The sequence below is a fragment of the Plectropomus leopardus genome, chromosome 24 (assembly GCF_008729295.1).
Source record: "Plectropomus leopardus isolate mb chromosome 24, YSFRI_Pleo_2.0, whole genome shotgun sequence".
Classification (NCBI taxonomy): domain Eukaryota; kingdom Metazoa; phylum Chordata; class Actinopteri; order Perciformes; family Serranidae; genus Plectropomus; species Plectropomus leopardus.
The window spans coordinates 6,473,255-6,488,409 of NC_056486.1; the positions used below are offsets into that span (position 1 = coordinate 6,473,255).

The 15,155-nt window shown below is 42.1% G+C and overlaps 1 protein-coding gene across 1 annotated transcript in view; it reads left to right on the forward strand.

The window, feature by feature from the left end:
- Nucleotides 1–12: 12 nt before the first annotated feature.
- The window catches only part of LOC121963010 (receptor tyrosine-protein kinase erbB-4-like), a 306,066-nt gene continuing 290,923 nt past the window's right edge, over nt 13–15,155 (forward strand). Inside the window, exon 1 of the mRNA XM_042513368.1 lies at nt 13–283. Within this exon, the coding sequence (XP_042369302.1) occupies nt 220–283 (64 nt within the window). The 5' untranslated portion in view covers nt 13–219. The remainder of the gene's footprint in view (nt 284–15,155) is intronic.

Here is a 15,155-nt window from a genome sequence, read left to right on the forward strand (position 1 = left end):
AACTGATAAACAAACACAACAAACAACGCGGTGCGTAAAAGCTCTCCATTGCGCTGGTTTGTGGTGTGAGCGTGGACGCTGTGCCAGCCAAGAAGAAGCCAAGAAGACTCTTTTGGTTGTTTATTCTCCTTGTGTGTGCCGCGTCTGATAAACGAGGATATCTTTAATTGGACATGTGAGTTACGGGAGTTAACAAGACAAGCAGCCCCCTTTTCGAAGATGAAGTTCCCCGCTTGCGTCCTCGTCACTTTGCTGGTGATCCGATCGAGTACGGCACAATCAGGTGAGTGCTTGTTTGAGCACCTGGGTCTTTTTGTCAGGTTGGAAAAGCTTTGATCAAGAGAGTCCTCAAAAACACCTTTTTGTTTTGGCGTATGTTGTGAATTTTAAAGCTGATTTTTTAGGAGTTGTTGCTGGATGAGAATGAATGTATATCGCAGTTTAACACCTTTTGTTGTTCGCCTTACGTCACTGTCACAAACTTACACAACTTTCATGCTGATGCTGATTTGAATCGGCTCACACCTGCAGTAAAGTGGAATTCAGTAGCGTATCGGCTCTGCGTAAAAATCTCTCCAAACTCCCCTCCTTATTTTTCGCTTTCTCCCCTTTTATTTAGATTTTTACGCGCATCAGATCCCCCAAAAATGACACACTTCAAGCTTGAAATCCACTTTTCTTGTGGATAAATTTTCAAAATCTACCCCCACATATCAAAATCCACTCAAGAGAGCGAATCTGAGACCTAAAATCTGAATAAATGCGCCATCGTTTTCATTAAATTCCCTTAAGCGGACACTGATAGAGCGAGGACCGCGGCTATTTGCGCTGATTTATATGAATCGAGCCCGCTTGCACCAGTGGTACAGTTTTCCCTTACTGTCATTGAATAATTTAGATGGAGCAGATATACTGAGGGGCTGTATAGGCAGTGGGAAAAACATCGCGCTTTCATCATTAGGACCCCTGTGGTGTCAATCCCTCGGACCACTTTAATGGTCCTGCAATATCGGTTGTAGTGCGTCCATGACACTCAGTTTATACTGATGATGTTTATGTTTATTTCTCTGGCACCCCTGTAGAATATTTGCAGACAGTTCTTGCAAGCTGCAACATGTTCTTTTTGAATCATTTGCAACACGATTTATCCTGTTCGAGGCTTTGATGTTGAAATTGTGTTTTTTCAATCAGGTTTTGTTCCCAGACTCTCCGATCAATATTTGCTTTGGTATGCTGTTTGGTTTGGAGTTTGGTGCTTTGGAGTCATGTCAGACTGTGAGGTGTGCTAAATTCACAGTAATATGTTGTATTTTGGGCTGATAAGCACTTCATGATGCCAGAATCTGCCTTCTTAATTGGTATAATCAAGCTCTGGCAAAGATAGCTGGAGAGGAAGAAACACAAGCACACTCAGGAAGTGGGAACACGGGGGAGTTTGGGGATTGATATTTGGAAGGTGAATTTGGCCATCACCCCCCAACCTCTCACAGGCAAAAATGGGATTCCGGGATGCTTTTTTTTGTCCTGCCCTCCAAGGACAGGTTGAGTTTTGGCTGCTGGTTTGTAGTGCGGAGAGACAAACACACTCCCCCGCTGGCTGTGGTGTGGATCTTGGATGGGAGGCGCTGAATGCTGCCTATTAAACAGGAGTGGATGGATGCACTGGTTGGATGGGATGAATGGGGAAGAAAAGTGGCACCCTCGCTGGTTTTATTTATTCACTATGCATCCACTCCCATCCAAGATATTTGTGATGCAAATTCAGCCCGAGAATCTCAGCTATGCCTCTTGGGAAGTTCATTGTGTGTGGGTGTATACTGAGTGCACTATCTGTCCACTCTTCTTATTGTAAGAATTCATATTCAACTCCATCAATCGTGCTTAAAGTCATACCCAGTTGAAGTAAAGAGATGTTCACTTTAGTGGTGTTTAACATGGTGATTGAATCTGTCTGTGTGCTCCTGCTGCGAGACAAATGTCTGCAGCATTCCTGCCAGTCAGCTGGCCCGTAGAGCTGTGTGTGTGTGTGTGTGTGTGTGTGTGTGTGTGTGTGTGTGTTTGCATGATGTACAGTGGGAGCACATGTGTGCCTAAAATGGACACGTTCACACCACAAGGAACTTTGATTGATGACTTGTCAGACTGATTGTTGGCAGGATGAGAGGATCTGATTGCGTCTATGTCGGGGCAAGGCCTCCTGTAGATTCATATTAAAAGGACTAATTCAGAGCTCAGGATTGATCCCACTGATGCGTCCAAGAGGTGATCATTAATAGATGCGAGATCAATACAAGGCTGATCAAGTTTCCTCTCCATCTTGGACTTGCCGAGCAAGTTTTGCTCATGAAGCAACTTTTCTTGGCCAAATTTCTGTGATTGCTCACATCTGAAAGAACTAAACTGACATCCATGACTTATTAGCTTTCAGTAGGATAGCAGAGTCTAAGGTGCACCCAACGATTGTAATCATTATTGATTAATCTGATAAATCACTACAGATCAGAACTTCTCATTCCACATGGGGGAAATTTGATTGGTCTGGTGCTCCAAACATAGAGACACACCAGCAAACACAATAAGACCACAACACAATCAGAATCAAACATTTGAGCAAACTGAGACAGAATATTCAGTTTCAAAAAATAGGCTTTTTTGTGTAGGAATCTCTTTTACTGGCTGTGGTTGGTGCTGCGACTCAATTTTGAGTGAAGAGGATGGGCATCGTAAAACTTATTTTAGTTTTTGAGGAAGAGTTTGGTGTTATTTCTTGGTCAGTGCTGTGGTTTTTGGCGCTGTCCTAATTTGTTGTTGCTGTTTTGGAGGGTTCTGTTTGTATGTTTGCTTGTAACCAAGCACTCAGATAAGATCATATGACAGAGCACCGATGTATAAAACATTTATTTTTCATACATATCATATAGACAGGAGGTGGAGCTGCCAAGCTGCTGACCACTGTTTAACACCTACAAATTATGGGTGTTTTTCGTGACCCGTGGCTGTTTTTCCAACAGGGAAAGTGACGAGAAAATTTGTTTTTCTAAACAGACATGACTGCATTTCCTGCCGGAACAGTGACACAAAAAGCAATTGTTTTTTGCGCTGCATTTCTGCTGCACTCTGGGTAGTGCAATGAAGAGTGGTTATTTTTTACCACAAGACATTACTGCTTTTTCTGGCATTTTAAGCCAAAACATTATCTTTTCCCAACTGTAACCAAGACGTATTTGTGGCTAGACCTAACCACACCAGGGCTGCAACTAAAGATTATTTCCATTGTTGATTAATATGTTCCTTATTTTATCAATAACTTGAATATTTATTTGGTCTATTAAGTGTCAGGAAATTCAACATGTCAATCACTGTTTTCCAAAGTCCAAGATCATTTCCACAAATGTCCATCAAAATGTCCACAACCCAAATGTATTGACATTTAAAACAAAACAAAAAAACAAAACACAGAAAATATTCACATTAAAGATGGTAGAACCAGAGAAATATTGTTATTTTTTTCTTAGAAATTACTCAAAAGATTAATTGATGATAAAATCAGTTTGCAATAAATTTCATGGTTGACAGCTCAATCAATTATTTAACTTATTGCTGCAGCTCTAAACTACAGTTTTATTTAAATGCAAAGAAAAATACAATTTCAACATATCTGCAGCATAAGAATGTTGAAATATTAGGTATCCATGGTTTGCAGAAATGTAAAATGCACATTTGTTCTTGTGATTGGGTTAAGTAAACCTGTCCATGTTGAAATAAGAACAAACAAACATAAGAACGAGCATTTTTGAGGTCAAGAAGAAACTTCAGTGCACCATCCATCTCCATTGCTGTGTTGAAGGACTGTCTTTGTGAAGAGTTCTTGTTGTTTGTGAGTCAGCTGATTGTGCTCTTTAGGGTCAGGGTACTGTCAAGGAACTCTACGTCAGAGGTGATGGTATTCTCCAGATCTGATTTCTCTTGGGAGGATTAATGATCAGCCTATAAAAAAAAAAAGAAGAAAGAAAAAAATCACCTTTTGCACAGTTAAACAAGGCTCACACTAGTAGTCTCCCCATCTTATATTGAGCTATCTGTTTGCCTGCTCGCTGAAACAAATGGCTCAAACATTTTAATCGCCCCGGCTCTCGAGTGTGTATGACAAGTACTGCATGCGCACGTGTGTATGTGTGTGTTTGGGTGACATTTAAAGACGTGCTCTCCTGTGAAATGGCCGGGATAGGGGGGGGGGGCCTGCTGAATGCCAGTATGAAATTACTGGGCCTCCGATAGCTGGCACACAGGGAGCCACGGAGCTGGCCGGGGCTTTGTAGAAGACTGGCGGAAATGAGAATTTATTACAAGCTAATTAAGCCTTTTTTTTTGATAGCATCAGTCTAGACCGCAAGGCCTTTATTTGACAGCATGAGAGATGAGGGGGGTGAAGGAATTCAATCTTTCTCTAAATTAGTCAACATTGCTATCATAACTTGATATCTGCCAGGCTTAACCCTCGCCAGGCTTCGGCTGGATGTGATCGCTTCTGACGAGCTGATGGAGATCTTTCTGTGTGTCTGTCTTGTGGTAAAAGAGACGGCGCAAGAACGGATAAAATATGGCTGTTTGCTCTAAAGAATAATAATTGCAGTTCAGTGGGGGTGACATTGAAGTGTGGGCTGTTATTTGCTTCCTCTGTCACAACTGGACAGCCTCAGCGGGCCGTAAGGGAAGCCTTACAAATGACTGTGTGACGCGTGGGGGTGATTGAACGCTTTTCCAAGGCCTGAGACAGCAGTACACTACTCGCCGTCTGAATCAGTGTTCAGATTATTATCTGAAGCCAAACAAAGATGACGCTGTTCACCGACCCTCTTTCTGTCTCCTACATTTTTCTATTCCCATGAATTCCGACGCAATCCGGGCGACGTCACGAGCCCTGTTTGCTGACATTCTGTTTGCCGTACAGAGGGGGCTTCTGTTCTTCCGAGTTTGCGGACCACACAAATATTTACATGCCGAATCACAACTGCACAGCATGGGAAGGAAAACATCCAAGGCTCGGGTGCAAAATAGCGGCTTTATTGGCCTCTGTGAGCATCCCAAAGCTTTCTTAGTCCGTCTCTGGCGCTGAGTTTGTGTGCTTGGCAGGACAGACTTTTGACCCCCCCCCCCCCCACCCTTCCCGTGTCTTTGCTGCCTAATGATGAGCTGGGTTTGGCTTTAGTTGCGCTGATGCGTCCCGTGCCAACTCCTAGTGCGAGTTAGATTGGCTAGTCGGACGCTGGAAGCCTGGCACAGATGCCCCCTTTCAGGAGGACTGAGATCTCACTCCCACACAGAAGACACAGTACACTCGGCCATGCACATGGATTTACTGTAAACACCCCCAAATCTACATGCTCTCTTTTAACTTCTATTTGTGTGCTGATTTTGCTTTTTTTTCTCCCTCATACACACTCGTGCAAATTTTGGAGGAAGAGCAGCGGAAGCTTTAGTGGCTTTTAAAGTGTGCAGCAGCTTTATGCTTCCTCATTGTTTGCTTTGAGCACAAGACTTGAATCTACTTTTAGTGGTTTGTTCTCAACTCCCCCTCTCTCTGTTTCACACACACATACTGAGCAACACACACACACACACACACACACACACACACACACTGAGCAACACACACAGCGTGAGCGAGGCATGGCCCAAGAAAAGAAAGGACAGGAAAGACAGAGGAATCTTTTTTTTCCCTCCTTCCTCTTCTGTTTCTTCTAGACCACTGGAGGGTTTGTTCGGCCCGCCACTTGTAATTCCACTCAGAGACAAATGCCTCCATCCTGCGTCTGAGGGGCTTCCTACACACCACACACACACACCCACACACACACCCACACACACATACAAAACACACTCACAGTGCCGGTCAGCTCGCACCACTTCTTTTTATTTGACTTCTATTTCATTAACTTTCTTTCTCACACATTTGTCATCCTTTTCCCGTCCCTCTTTCTATTTCCTTATCGCTCTCTCTCTCTCCCTCACACACACCTTGTCTCCCTCCTGTTCTCATCCATTAACATCTTCATTGTGCTTCTGTTTAATTTGCCTGCTCTGTTTCATCTTTCACTGCCTCTGCTTTTCTTCCTTCTTTTAACAGCTTTTTATTTCCTCGCCTCTCTCTCCTTCTCTTTCTCTCGTACACACACACACACAAACCACACACACTCCTCCCTCTGTCTTTCATTAGCTGTATATGTGTGTTTGTGTGTGTGTGTGTGTGTGTGTGTGTGTGTGTGAGAGAGAGAGAGAGAGGCTGTCACAGACACACAGGGAGAATGGAAAACAGCTCATTTTTTCCCCTTTAATTACGACACCTAATTTGTTTCATGGACAACATGCTGTCGGCGGCTCCTCCATACACCACTCAAATTGTCATTTACATGCTCATGTATGTGTTTCTAAATGTGTGTGTGTGCACTGCTAACCCGATGAGCTTTAAACTCTCTGGAAGGCAGTTTAATGTGCTGATTTTTTTAAAAGACTGGTTCATTGTTTGCGATAGTCACGTTTAGTTTGAAATGTCCATACACATGGGTCAATTTAGTGTTGTAGCTGATGTTAAAACAGAAATTGTTTTATTGTCTCCTTTGGTGAAAAATATGTATCCACAGACGTCTCTTTCACATTGTAAGTCTATGGGAAAAAGTCTTTTTGGGCCCAATGGCATCACATGACCGACCTGGATGTTGGAATTCCATGTTTGGCCACAATGTAAAATTGGCGTCAAAGCCCGTCGCTCTTCATTAGTTGTTTACCGCTATAATAATGCTCAGAATTTAGCATTTAGCTCCTTTAAAACCAAAACGCTTTGTAAATCTCTATTGAGTTCTTGCATTGCATATAGCCTCCTCATTTGATCTATTATTAATCTAAAATGATCAATTAGTGCAGCTTTAAGTTTATTTTAGGCTGGTTTATGCTAAGATTAAGATTAGCATAAATTCTGGGTTCAGGAAAGGGTTACTGCTCTGTGTCAAGGCTTCATCCGCCTTGTAAGACACAAATGTATGCGTGCATATGCATCCATTTGTGTATCTGAGCTTGTGTACACAAGCTGGCTTTGAATCTACATTTGCAGTGCTGTGCTTAGGCATGAGGCCAACACAGGAAGTGGGACAGCGTTCAGCTTCCTTTTGATTGGCAGCACTTCTTTGGCGAAGCAGGATCAAGAGCCATCGACTCCGTCTTTCACAACCAGTCTTTTTTAGTTCCTTTGCCTTCTTTTACTTGCTTCCCTTCTGTTCTGGCTCTCAGTGTCGCACAATAGAGGACATTAGAATAACAATAGACATTTTTTCCCCTCTGTAACCTTGACAAAGTCTGACGTTTTAATGAAAGTCTGTGAAAGGAGAAATGATCAGTGAAATCTAATCCCTCATCTGTGCACGTGTCGATCCGGCAATTCAACCCCGACCTGCAGATTTGTGACTTTCACACTGTTGCATTGTCTCTCTCTCTCTCTCTCTCTCTCTCTCTTTCTCTCTTGTCGCGACACACACTCTACACACACCTTTGTACACACACACCCATTCGTTTGTATTGCAGTTGCAAGTTACGCAAGTTAAAAAACGAGCTATTTTGGATGTTTTTCTTTAGTTTACTCCCTCTGTGTGTGTGTGTGTGTGTGTGTGTGTAGTCGTGCCTGCCTGGTGGATTGTGTGTCAGCTAATCCCTGTTAAGATATTCACGGCAGCTAATCTGTTTAATTACACTACAAATTAAGGATATTTACTGTTCCAAGACTTTTATGCGACACCCGCCTTAATCAGGGCCTTAATCTGTCTGGCACTGTGTGAGTGTGTATCACTCTGTGCGCGCATTAGCGTGTGTATGTGTGTGTTTGTGTGTGTGTGTGTGTGTGTGTGTGATTGATACTCTGTATGCTCAGGCATGTGCGCCTTTGTGTCTATCAGGCTATTTCTGCCAGAGACTTGTCTGTATCTCTTTACTTTAATTCTTTTTTCTGAAAATTTGCCCACAATAAAATAAGGAAAGAAAACAAGAGAGAATTGTGTTTTTCCAGTTGTCGTCATGGCAGGGAAAGGCAACGGATTAAAATGTAATATCAGTGAGATGTTGCTACAGTATTTAAAGAACGCAAAGGCAGATCAGCAAGAGCATCATTGTCTCCTTGACTCAGACTCCTGTTCGACTAATTCTACCAGATTAAAACTGTGTTAGAACCATAGAAACATGCTGTGCTCCCTGTCGAGGCCAAAATAATGACAGCAGATTGTAGCCAAGCATGTGTTTCTGCACATACAGTACAGTATGTACTGTATGTGTATGTGCCTCTAAATTTAATACAATGCCCAAAGCGTCTCTACATTTGTCAGTCTCTGTTGTTGCAGCCTGACCAAATTTGGAGTGGCTTGTTCGTGAAAAGGCAATCATTTGCAACCACTTATCTTCTGATAAATTGTGGTTTTATTAAAAGCAAATGAAGTTAGCTGCATAAAATTGTGCCATCTTCGAGATCTAACTCATAAAATATACATGCAATAAGTTTGATTCGGAGTAAGAATGAGTTCAGGAATTTTTTAGGATCTGAGGACTAGATTAGTTTTTTACCCTGAGTGAAGTCTAGAAGGTAACTAGGTGGTATCAGAAAGCTCAATAAACCAAACTGTAGTAGGAGCTTTTTGAGAGTTATTTAGCATATCTTGACTGCCTGAGAAGACGAGATATGGTGAAAAAGCAAGGTCACATAGTTCGTTTATTGCATTTTAGAGTTAGTTTTTATTTTTTGTGCTGCTGCCATCTTGTTTTTTTGGAGCCAGAAGTAACCACATTTGGACGAGAGGTTGGAACTGTGGAGGAGTGAGGCATGAATCTGACCAAGTGCCCTAGGACGCTCTTTGCAGAGGGATTTAGGGGGCATTTGTTGGTAGAAATGAAATATATAATTTATAACTATATTTGAATTAGTTTATAATCACCAACAAGAATGATTGTGGTTTTGTTACCTTAAAATGAGCTGTGTATTTCTACATACAGTGTGATTCCCTGTCTATAGACTTCACCATGTTGCTTCTACAGTAGCCTATAACGGGTAAACCAAACACTAGCTCTAGATGGGGCCATTTGTGTTTTTGCATCGGCCACCTTCGTTCTCCTACATGCTTGGCATGCAGGAGAAGCGTCACTTCTGTCACCTCACCACTAGATGCTACTAAATTGTGCTCACTGGACCTTTAAGCCTTTAACATTTAAATGAGTGAATTACATAAAAATTCACCCCCATTTAGTTGTCTTATATTTTAAATTAGCCATAGAGACTAAAAACATTTTTTAGTACCATGCAGACTGTAAACGTGTATTTCTGCTGTAAAGTTGGGCATTGTAACACGTGGGTCAGTGAAGATTGACTCGCCTTTGGAGCCAGCCTCAAGTGGCCATTAGAGGATCTGTAGTTTTTGGCACTGCAGTATTTCAGCATGGGAAGTTTCTACTTGATTGTAATTTGGCTCATAAAAATGCTTCTGGATCAGACTTCTGCAGTCATTGGTAAAACTGGCAAAATTCCTTCAGTATGACCAGAACTTTGCAAACATTGTCAGCATGTATGCAAGTTTCTGTGTTTACCTGTTAGCAATATGTACACACGTTAGTCCCTGCTACATGTTTGCATGTACAGTATTTGCACACGCTGTATGAGTTTGAGGTTGTGTGTGTGTCTGTGTGCTCAGATGGGGCACGTTGTCCTTTTTAAACTGCCCCTCCTGCGATGGTGACCTGTAATAAATGAGTGGGCGCGAGAAAGTGGCAGCCGTGACAGCTGACTGGGGAGGGAGGGAATACAGAGAGTGAGGGAGAGAGAAAAGGTGGAGGTATGTGTCGATGGGAGTGTGTGTTTGTGTGTGTCTGTTGGAGAGCGAGGGAAGACAAAGCGAGACAAAGCGGAGGTAAAAGAGATGGAAAGTCTCTAAGGAGAGATAAGGAGGGAGCATGAGAGGATGAGAGGAAGACAATGGGAAGGGATAGGAGGGTGATAGTGAACAATACCTCGACCAGAGGTGGAGACTCTTTCTGTGCTGCCACTTGTTCTTCTTATCCTAATTACCCCCATCTCCCCCCTTTTGTGCCTCTCTGAAGTCACCTTGCCGCCCAGCAGAAATATGGTCGCTCCTTCAGCTGGTTTTAAAGGTACATAAAACTTGTGGAGGAGAAAGCCTTGGCTTGCTGTAATAGTGTGTGTGTGTGTGTGTGTGTGTGTGTGTGTGTGTGTGTGTGTGTGTGTGTGTGTGTGTGTGTGTGTGTAAGGGTGAGTCACCTTCAGCGCCAAGAAAGATGAGAGCAAGCCAGGAAGAGTGCACTTCTAAGAATCTGTTTGTGCATTTCTATGGGTTTCTGCATCACTTCATTAATTTGTCTGCAGCAGAGAGGTGAAAACACATACTCACACACACACACACCTCACTCCCCTGCGTCGTACCTAAACCAGTTGCTCGGCGGCAAAATCGCCCCCGGCAAGGTGAAAGCGAGCTGATGGTGGGGTCATTTGCAAGATGGGAGATCCTGTGACAGAGACAGAGAGAGAAAGCAAGAGAGGTGGTCTAATTTCAGCCTGAGAAAGAAAGAGGTGACGTGTGTGTGTGGTTACAGTATGTGTGTGTGTGTGTGTCCGGCTGAGGTTAGGGTGGAGTGAGAGAGACAGTGTGTTGTCTCTGAGGAGCACAGCTATCACTGCCGCTGAACGCTCCAATTAATCAGCCCGGGCCACACAGGCACTCCACTCTGTGTGTGTGTGTGTGTGTGTGTGTGTGTGTGTGTGCGTGCGTGTGTTTGTGTGTGTGTATGTGTGTGTGTGTGTGTGTGCGCCAAGATCTGTTGGTTGTGTGTTTTTCAAGTATCCATTGTGTGATTGTGAAGTGTGTTGAGATCTATATTTGCATCAGTGGGACGCATCTTCATCTCACACACACACACTGGCTTGTTTTGTCTTGTCTCCATGGATAATGCTAATGGGGTCACATGTGTTGGTTGTACCTGAAGACAGAGAACAAAGACTGTATGTGGGTGTGCATATGTTTGTTTATTCCCAACCATGTGTCCCTAAAATTAAAATGCATACAACTCATTTGCATTGGCAAGTATATTCTGATAGAGTATTGCCAACTGGGTTGGGCACATATCTCCAAACAGTCCACTGCCTGCTTCTATACTCTCTCCTTTCCAGCAGTCAGAAAAATGTCTATCTTAAAAACAGAAAGATCATAAATTTGCCCAAGCGTTTGGTACTTAGTGCATATCGGGTTTTTTTTAAACACTTAATGCTACAGACACATTTCAGTCAGTTATTGGGTTCAGAAAAAAGTAAACATTATCGTCAGTTCTACCATACGTAGATGACATAGACGATATAAATGAGTTTTTAAAAAAAATATTTTTTTGCAATTGAGTCTTGATGCCTTAAGTGATGTCTGTGGTTAACACAAGATTAAGAGACTTTCATGTTTTGTTCTACAATAAAAAATAGGTCAGTAAATACTGATATGAATATTTAAATATACTGACTATTTAATTTTCTTTACATCGCCTAGCACTAGATTTTGTTAGAATTACATTTTTGTTAAGGTAATGTAACAATATTGGTCATTGTTAAAGAGACCAACATTGAACTTTAGACCTTTGGCTTAGGAAACAGGAAGCAAACGGCATTACTCTGTGCCAAATTTTGAGATGTTTGATCAACCCATCTGTCCTCCTCTGCAGACTTTAAAAGGAAATTGGTAGTATGTATATTTAAGAACATTTGTAGCTGTGAGGTTGTTAATTTAGGGCTGCAACTCATCAGATTAAATTAATTCATCTGTTTTTTTCAGCTCATCAGTTTCCCAGAGCACAACTTAAAGTCTGTAAATGGTTTTCATCTAAAAACCAAAATTATGCAATATAATATAACATAAAACAGAGGAAAGCTGAAAATACATTTTTGTAAACCTTGAATCGGTGTGTTTAGCATTTTTTCTTCATAAATGACAAAAACAAACATATTAACTGTTTCAGTAGGAAGATGTGGACCATAATTTAGTTTAACAGCCCAAACAAGAGATAAACTAACAAAAAATAGAGAGATAAAGGCAACTTTATCCAAATAATACCAAACTGCTATTTGAAATGTCTCTATCTCAGGTTCATTCCAAGTCCATTAAATTCCAGAGTGTCTGCATGTATTCACGTGCTTCTCCGCTGATAAGAGCTGTGAGAAAATCCTGAGAAGAGACGCAGTGAGAATGAAAGACAGACAGAGAGACATTTAGGAAGCCTGAGATAAAATACAGGGACAGATAGATTCGAAACACACGTGGTTTCACTGTCCGGCATTGCAGACGGCGCTTCATACCGTCACGCTGCTGCCCTCTGCGAGCCTGTGTTCCGCTTGAAAATGAAATTCTCAAAAGCCTTTCACTCCCTTGAAATCATGTTTCAACCGTGGGGCAGCGGGGCATACAAACAGGTTCACTCACAAAACTCATTGTTGTGGTATGTCATAGCTTTTTGTGCAGGATTATAGACTGCTTTTAGAGGTTTTTCCAGTCGAGGAAACACTAAATCCAATTAGGTAAAAAATAAGCTGCTCATCAGTCAATATTTGTGAGATAGGTGTTATTTGATGTCTTTCTGGGGATTTCTGTGGATTTAAAGACGTCTTTAAGCCTGAAATTACCCAGATCTAGGATACATGTTGGAGAAATTCTGCATCATTTTTGTATGTACTGATCATTCTATAAGCGGAAAAGCAAAAGATAATAACGAGGGATGGATTAATAGAGGGGTCTACCCGACAGTAACAGGCCCCCTGGCCCTTACCTGCAAAATACCACTCGAATTAATGTGTATTGTAAGAGATGTACAGGAATTATAAAGGGACACAAGATGACCACAAAAGACACAAATTCACCTTGTAGACATGCAAATGGACCTTTAAAGAAACACAAAACAAAGACATGCAAAGGAACTTGAAAGAGACATAATATAACAACAAAGACACAAATATACCTTGCAGAGATACAAAATATCTACAAAAAGACAAAATGACGACAAAGACATGTAAAGAAACTTCAAAGAGAAACAACGACTACGAAGATGCACAATATTACCAAAACGAGATGTAAAGGAAATACAGAGACACAAAAACACAAAAAGATGCTGACAACTAAGAGACGCAAAACGACAAAAAGAGGGAAAAAACGAGCACAAAGTCTGTGTGACTTGCTTCTGAGTCTGTGGGTTCTTTTGCAGGTCGGTGCCCAGGGGCCCATTGTCTCTTAATCCATGTGCCATTATAACTTTAATGTAATTTCACTCATTTTAGACTTTTTACTGCCCATCAGGATTCCCAGAGCCCCAACACAGTCGAGCAATTTCTATCACAGCTACTTCACTCAAACTAAATGTCATGCTTGGACTGCGCCAGCACGCACAGTCAATGCAGAAACATTTTTTTTCTCTTTTCAAGTGAAGATGAGACAGTGAGAAAGACTTGTTGTAGCGCAAGGCCGAGAACACACACCTTGAGACACACACCGTCAGGCTAAGCAGCACCAAAATTAAACTGACATGAAACAGAGGTAAGGGGAGAGATATCCAGTTTGTCCTACATGGGAAAATATTAGAAACACAGGCAGTCATATTTCATTTCCCACCATACAGAGAGTTTTCATTTCCTTTTCCGGACGCGATATCTACCTCGGGGCATGTGACATGATGGGTACAGTAAGCATGCACACACTGACAAAGACATAGAGACACAGAAACGAGCAGAGAGATAAGAGACAAAGAGATCCCGGCAACAAGAAAGCAAACGTGATGTGCCAGAGTGAAAAGGCAAGCAAGCAGAAGAAGTAAAAAAAAAGTCAGAGGTGAGAGGAAGGGAAACAGTTGCAGCCCTGTGGGCTACTCAGACAGAATGAGGAGGAAGTGTGGCTATTTGCCTTTTCTTCTTCTCCCACCATCTGCCCCTCCGATTCTCTCATTTACTTAATTAGAGCGCTGCGTCTCAAGGCTGCTGCTCCCAAATGGCATCAGCTGTGCGTGTGTGTGTGACCGCTGCTTATTAGCATGCGTGCGCATACCTCAGGCGTGCATGTGCCTCTGCAGGTGTGTGCGCGCCCCAGGCAGGTGTGTGTTTGAAGGGCTAACCGAAGGCAGGGATCGTTCAGAGCGGCAGGAGCAGGTGACTGTAGCACCCTCTTCCACAAACAAAATCTGGTGGAGAGAAATGAGAAATGACCTGTATTTGGCTCAGATGCACGCTATTACAGCTTTCCCCAAACTCTTTTCGTACAGTTGACTGCTGTAATAGACTTTAAGCTCCTCTAAGCTTTTTATTAATTATCCTGAGCTGCTCTAATCTCCACTGATTTAAAGTAATAGTTGGATTTTTTTCTTCTTGAACATGCGTATATTGACTCTTTGCCATCCTACACTGTTACATTTTAAAACAGAAATGAAAAAGTAAGACAAATAACATGCCCGCGGTCTCTTCTGTCTGTATCTTAGAGATTGCAGACACTTCTGCAAATATCTGTTTTGCCTCTTATTCACTGACAAAGTCAAGACTGCAGGGAAATCACAGCTCTAACTGACACCGTAAATGCAAAGTTCGACTTTTTAAAACTTTGATCTTAAAGTTCGCCCTGCACAGTCAGCCAGTAGAAACACAGCAAAAGTTGACATTAAATTTACATTTTGTACAGTGCTGAACTACCAGACTACACATTGTTTCATCATTTTTATAGACTGTTTACGCAATATGATTCCCCTTCATGTTCTTCCAACATCACATCCTGCTGTGGTTCTTCTCTGCTCCAAAATGATGGATTGAACTCTAATTAACCCGGGATATTTGTTATGTGATCCGATTTGGCCGACCTGCTGCATGTCCAAACGAGATGGGTCTTGGGTGTCACCGAACTTGGCCCCACTCGGTTCTCAGGTCTATTTTATGGACCCTGCAAACACGGTAATTGAAGTAGGGATATCCTTAGACATTGGATACAATGGTGTCCGTGTAACTTTTTTTATAGGGGTGGCAAGATGGGGCCACTGAAAATGTCAGGGTGGCATACCAAAGCCAAAACTATGATAGAATTTCAGGAATTCGATTCTATAGCTAGTAG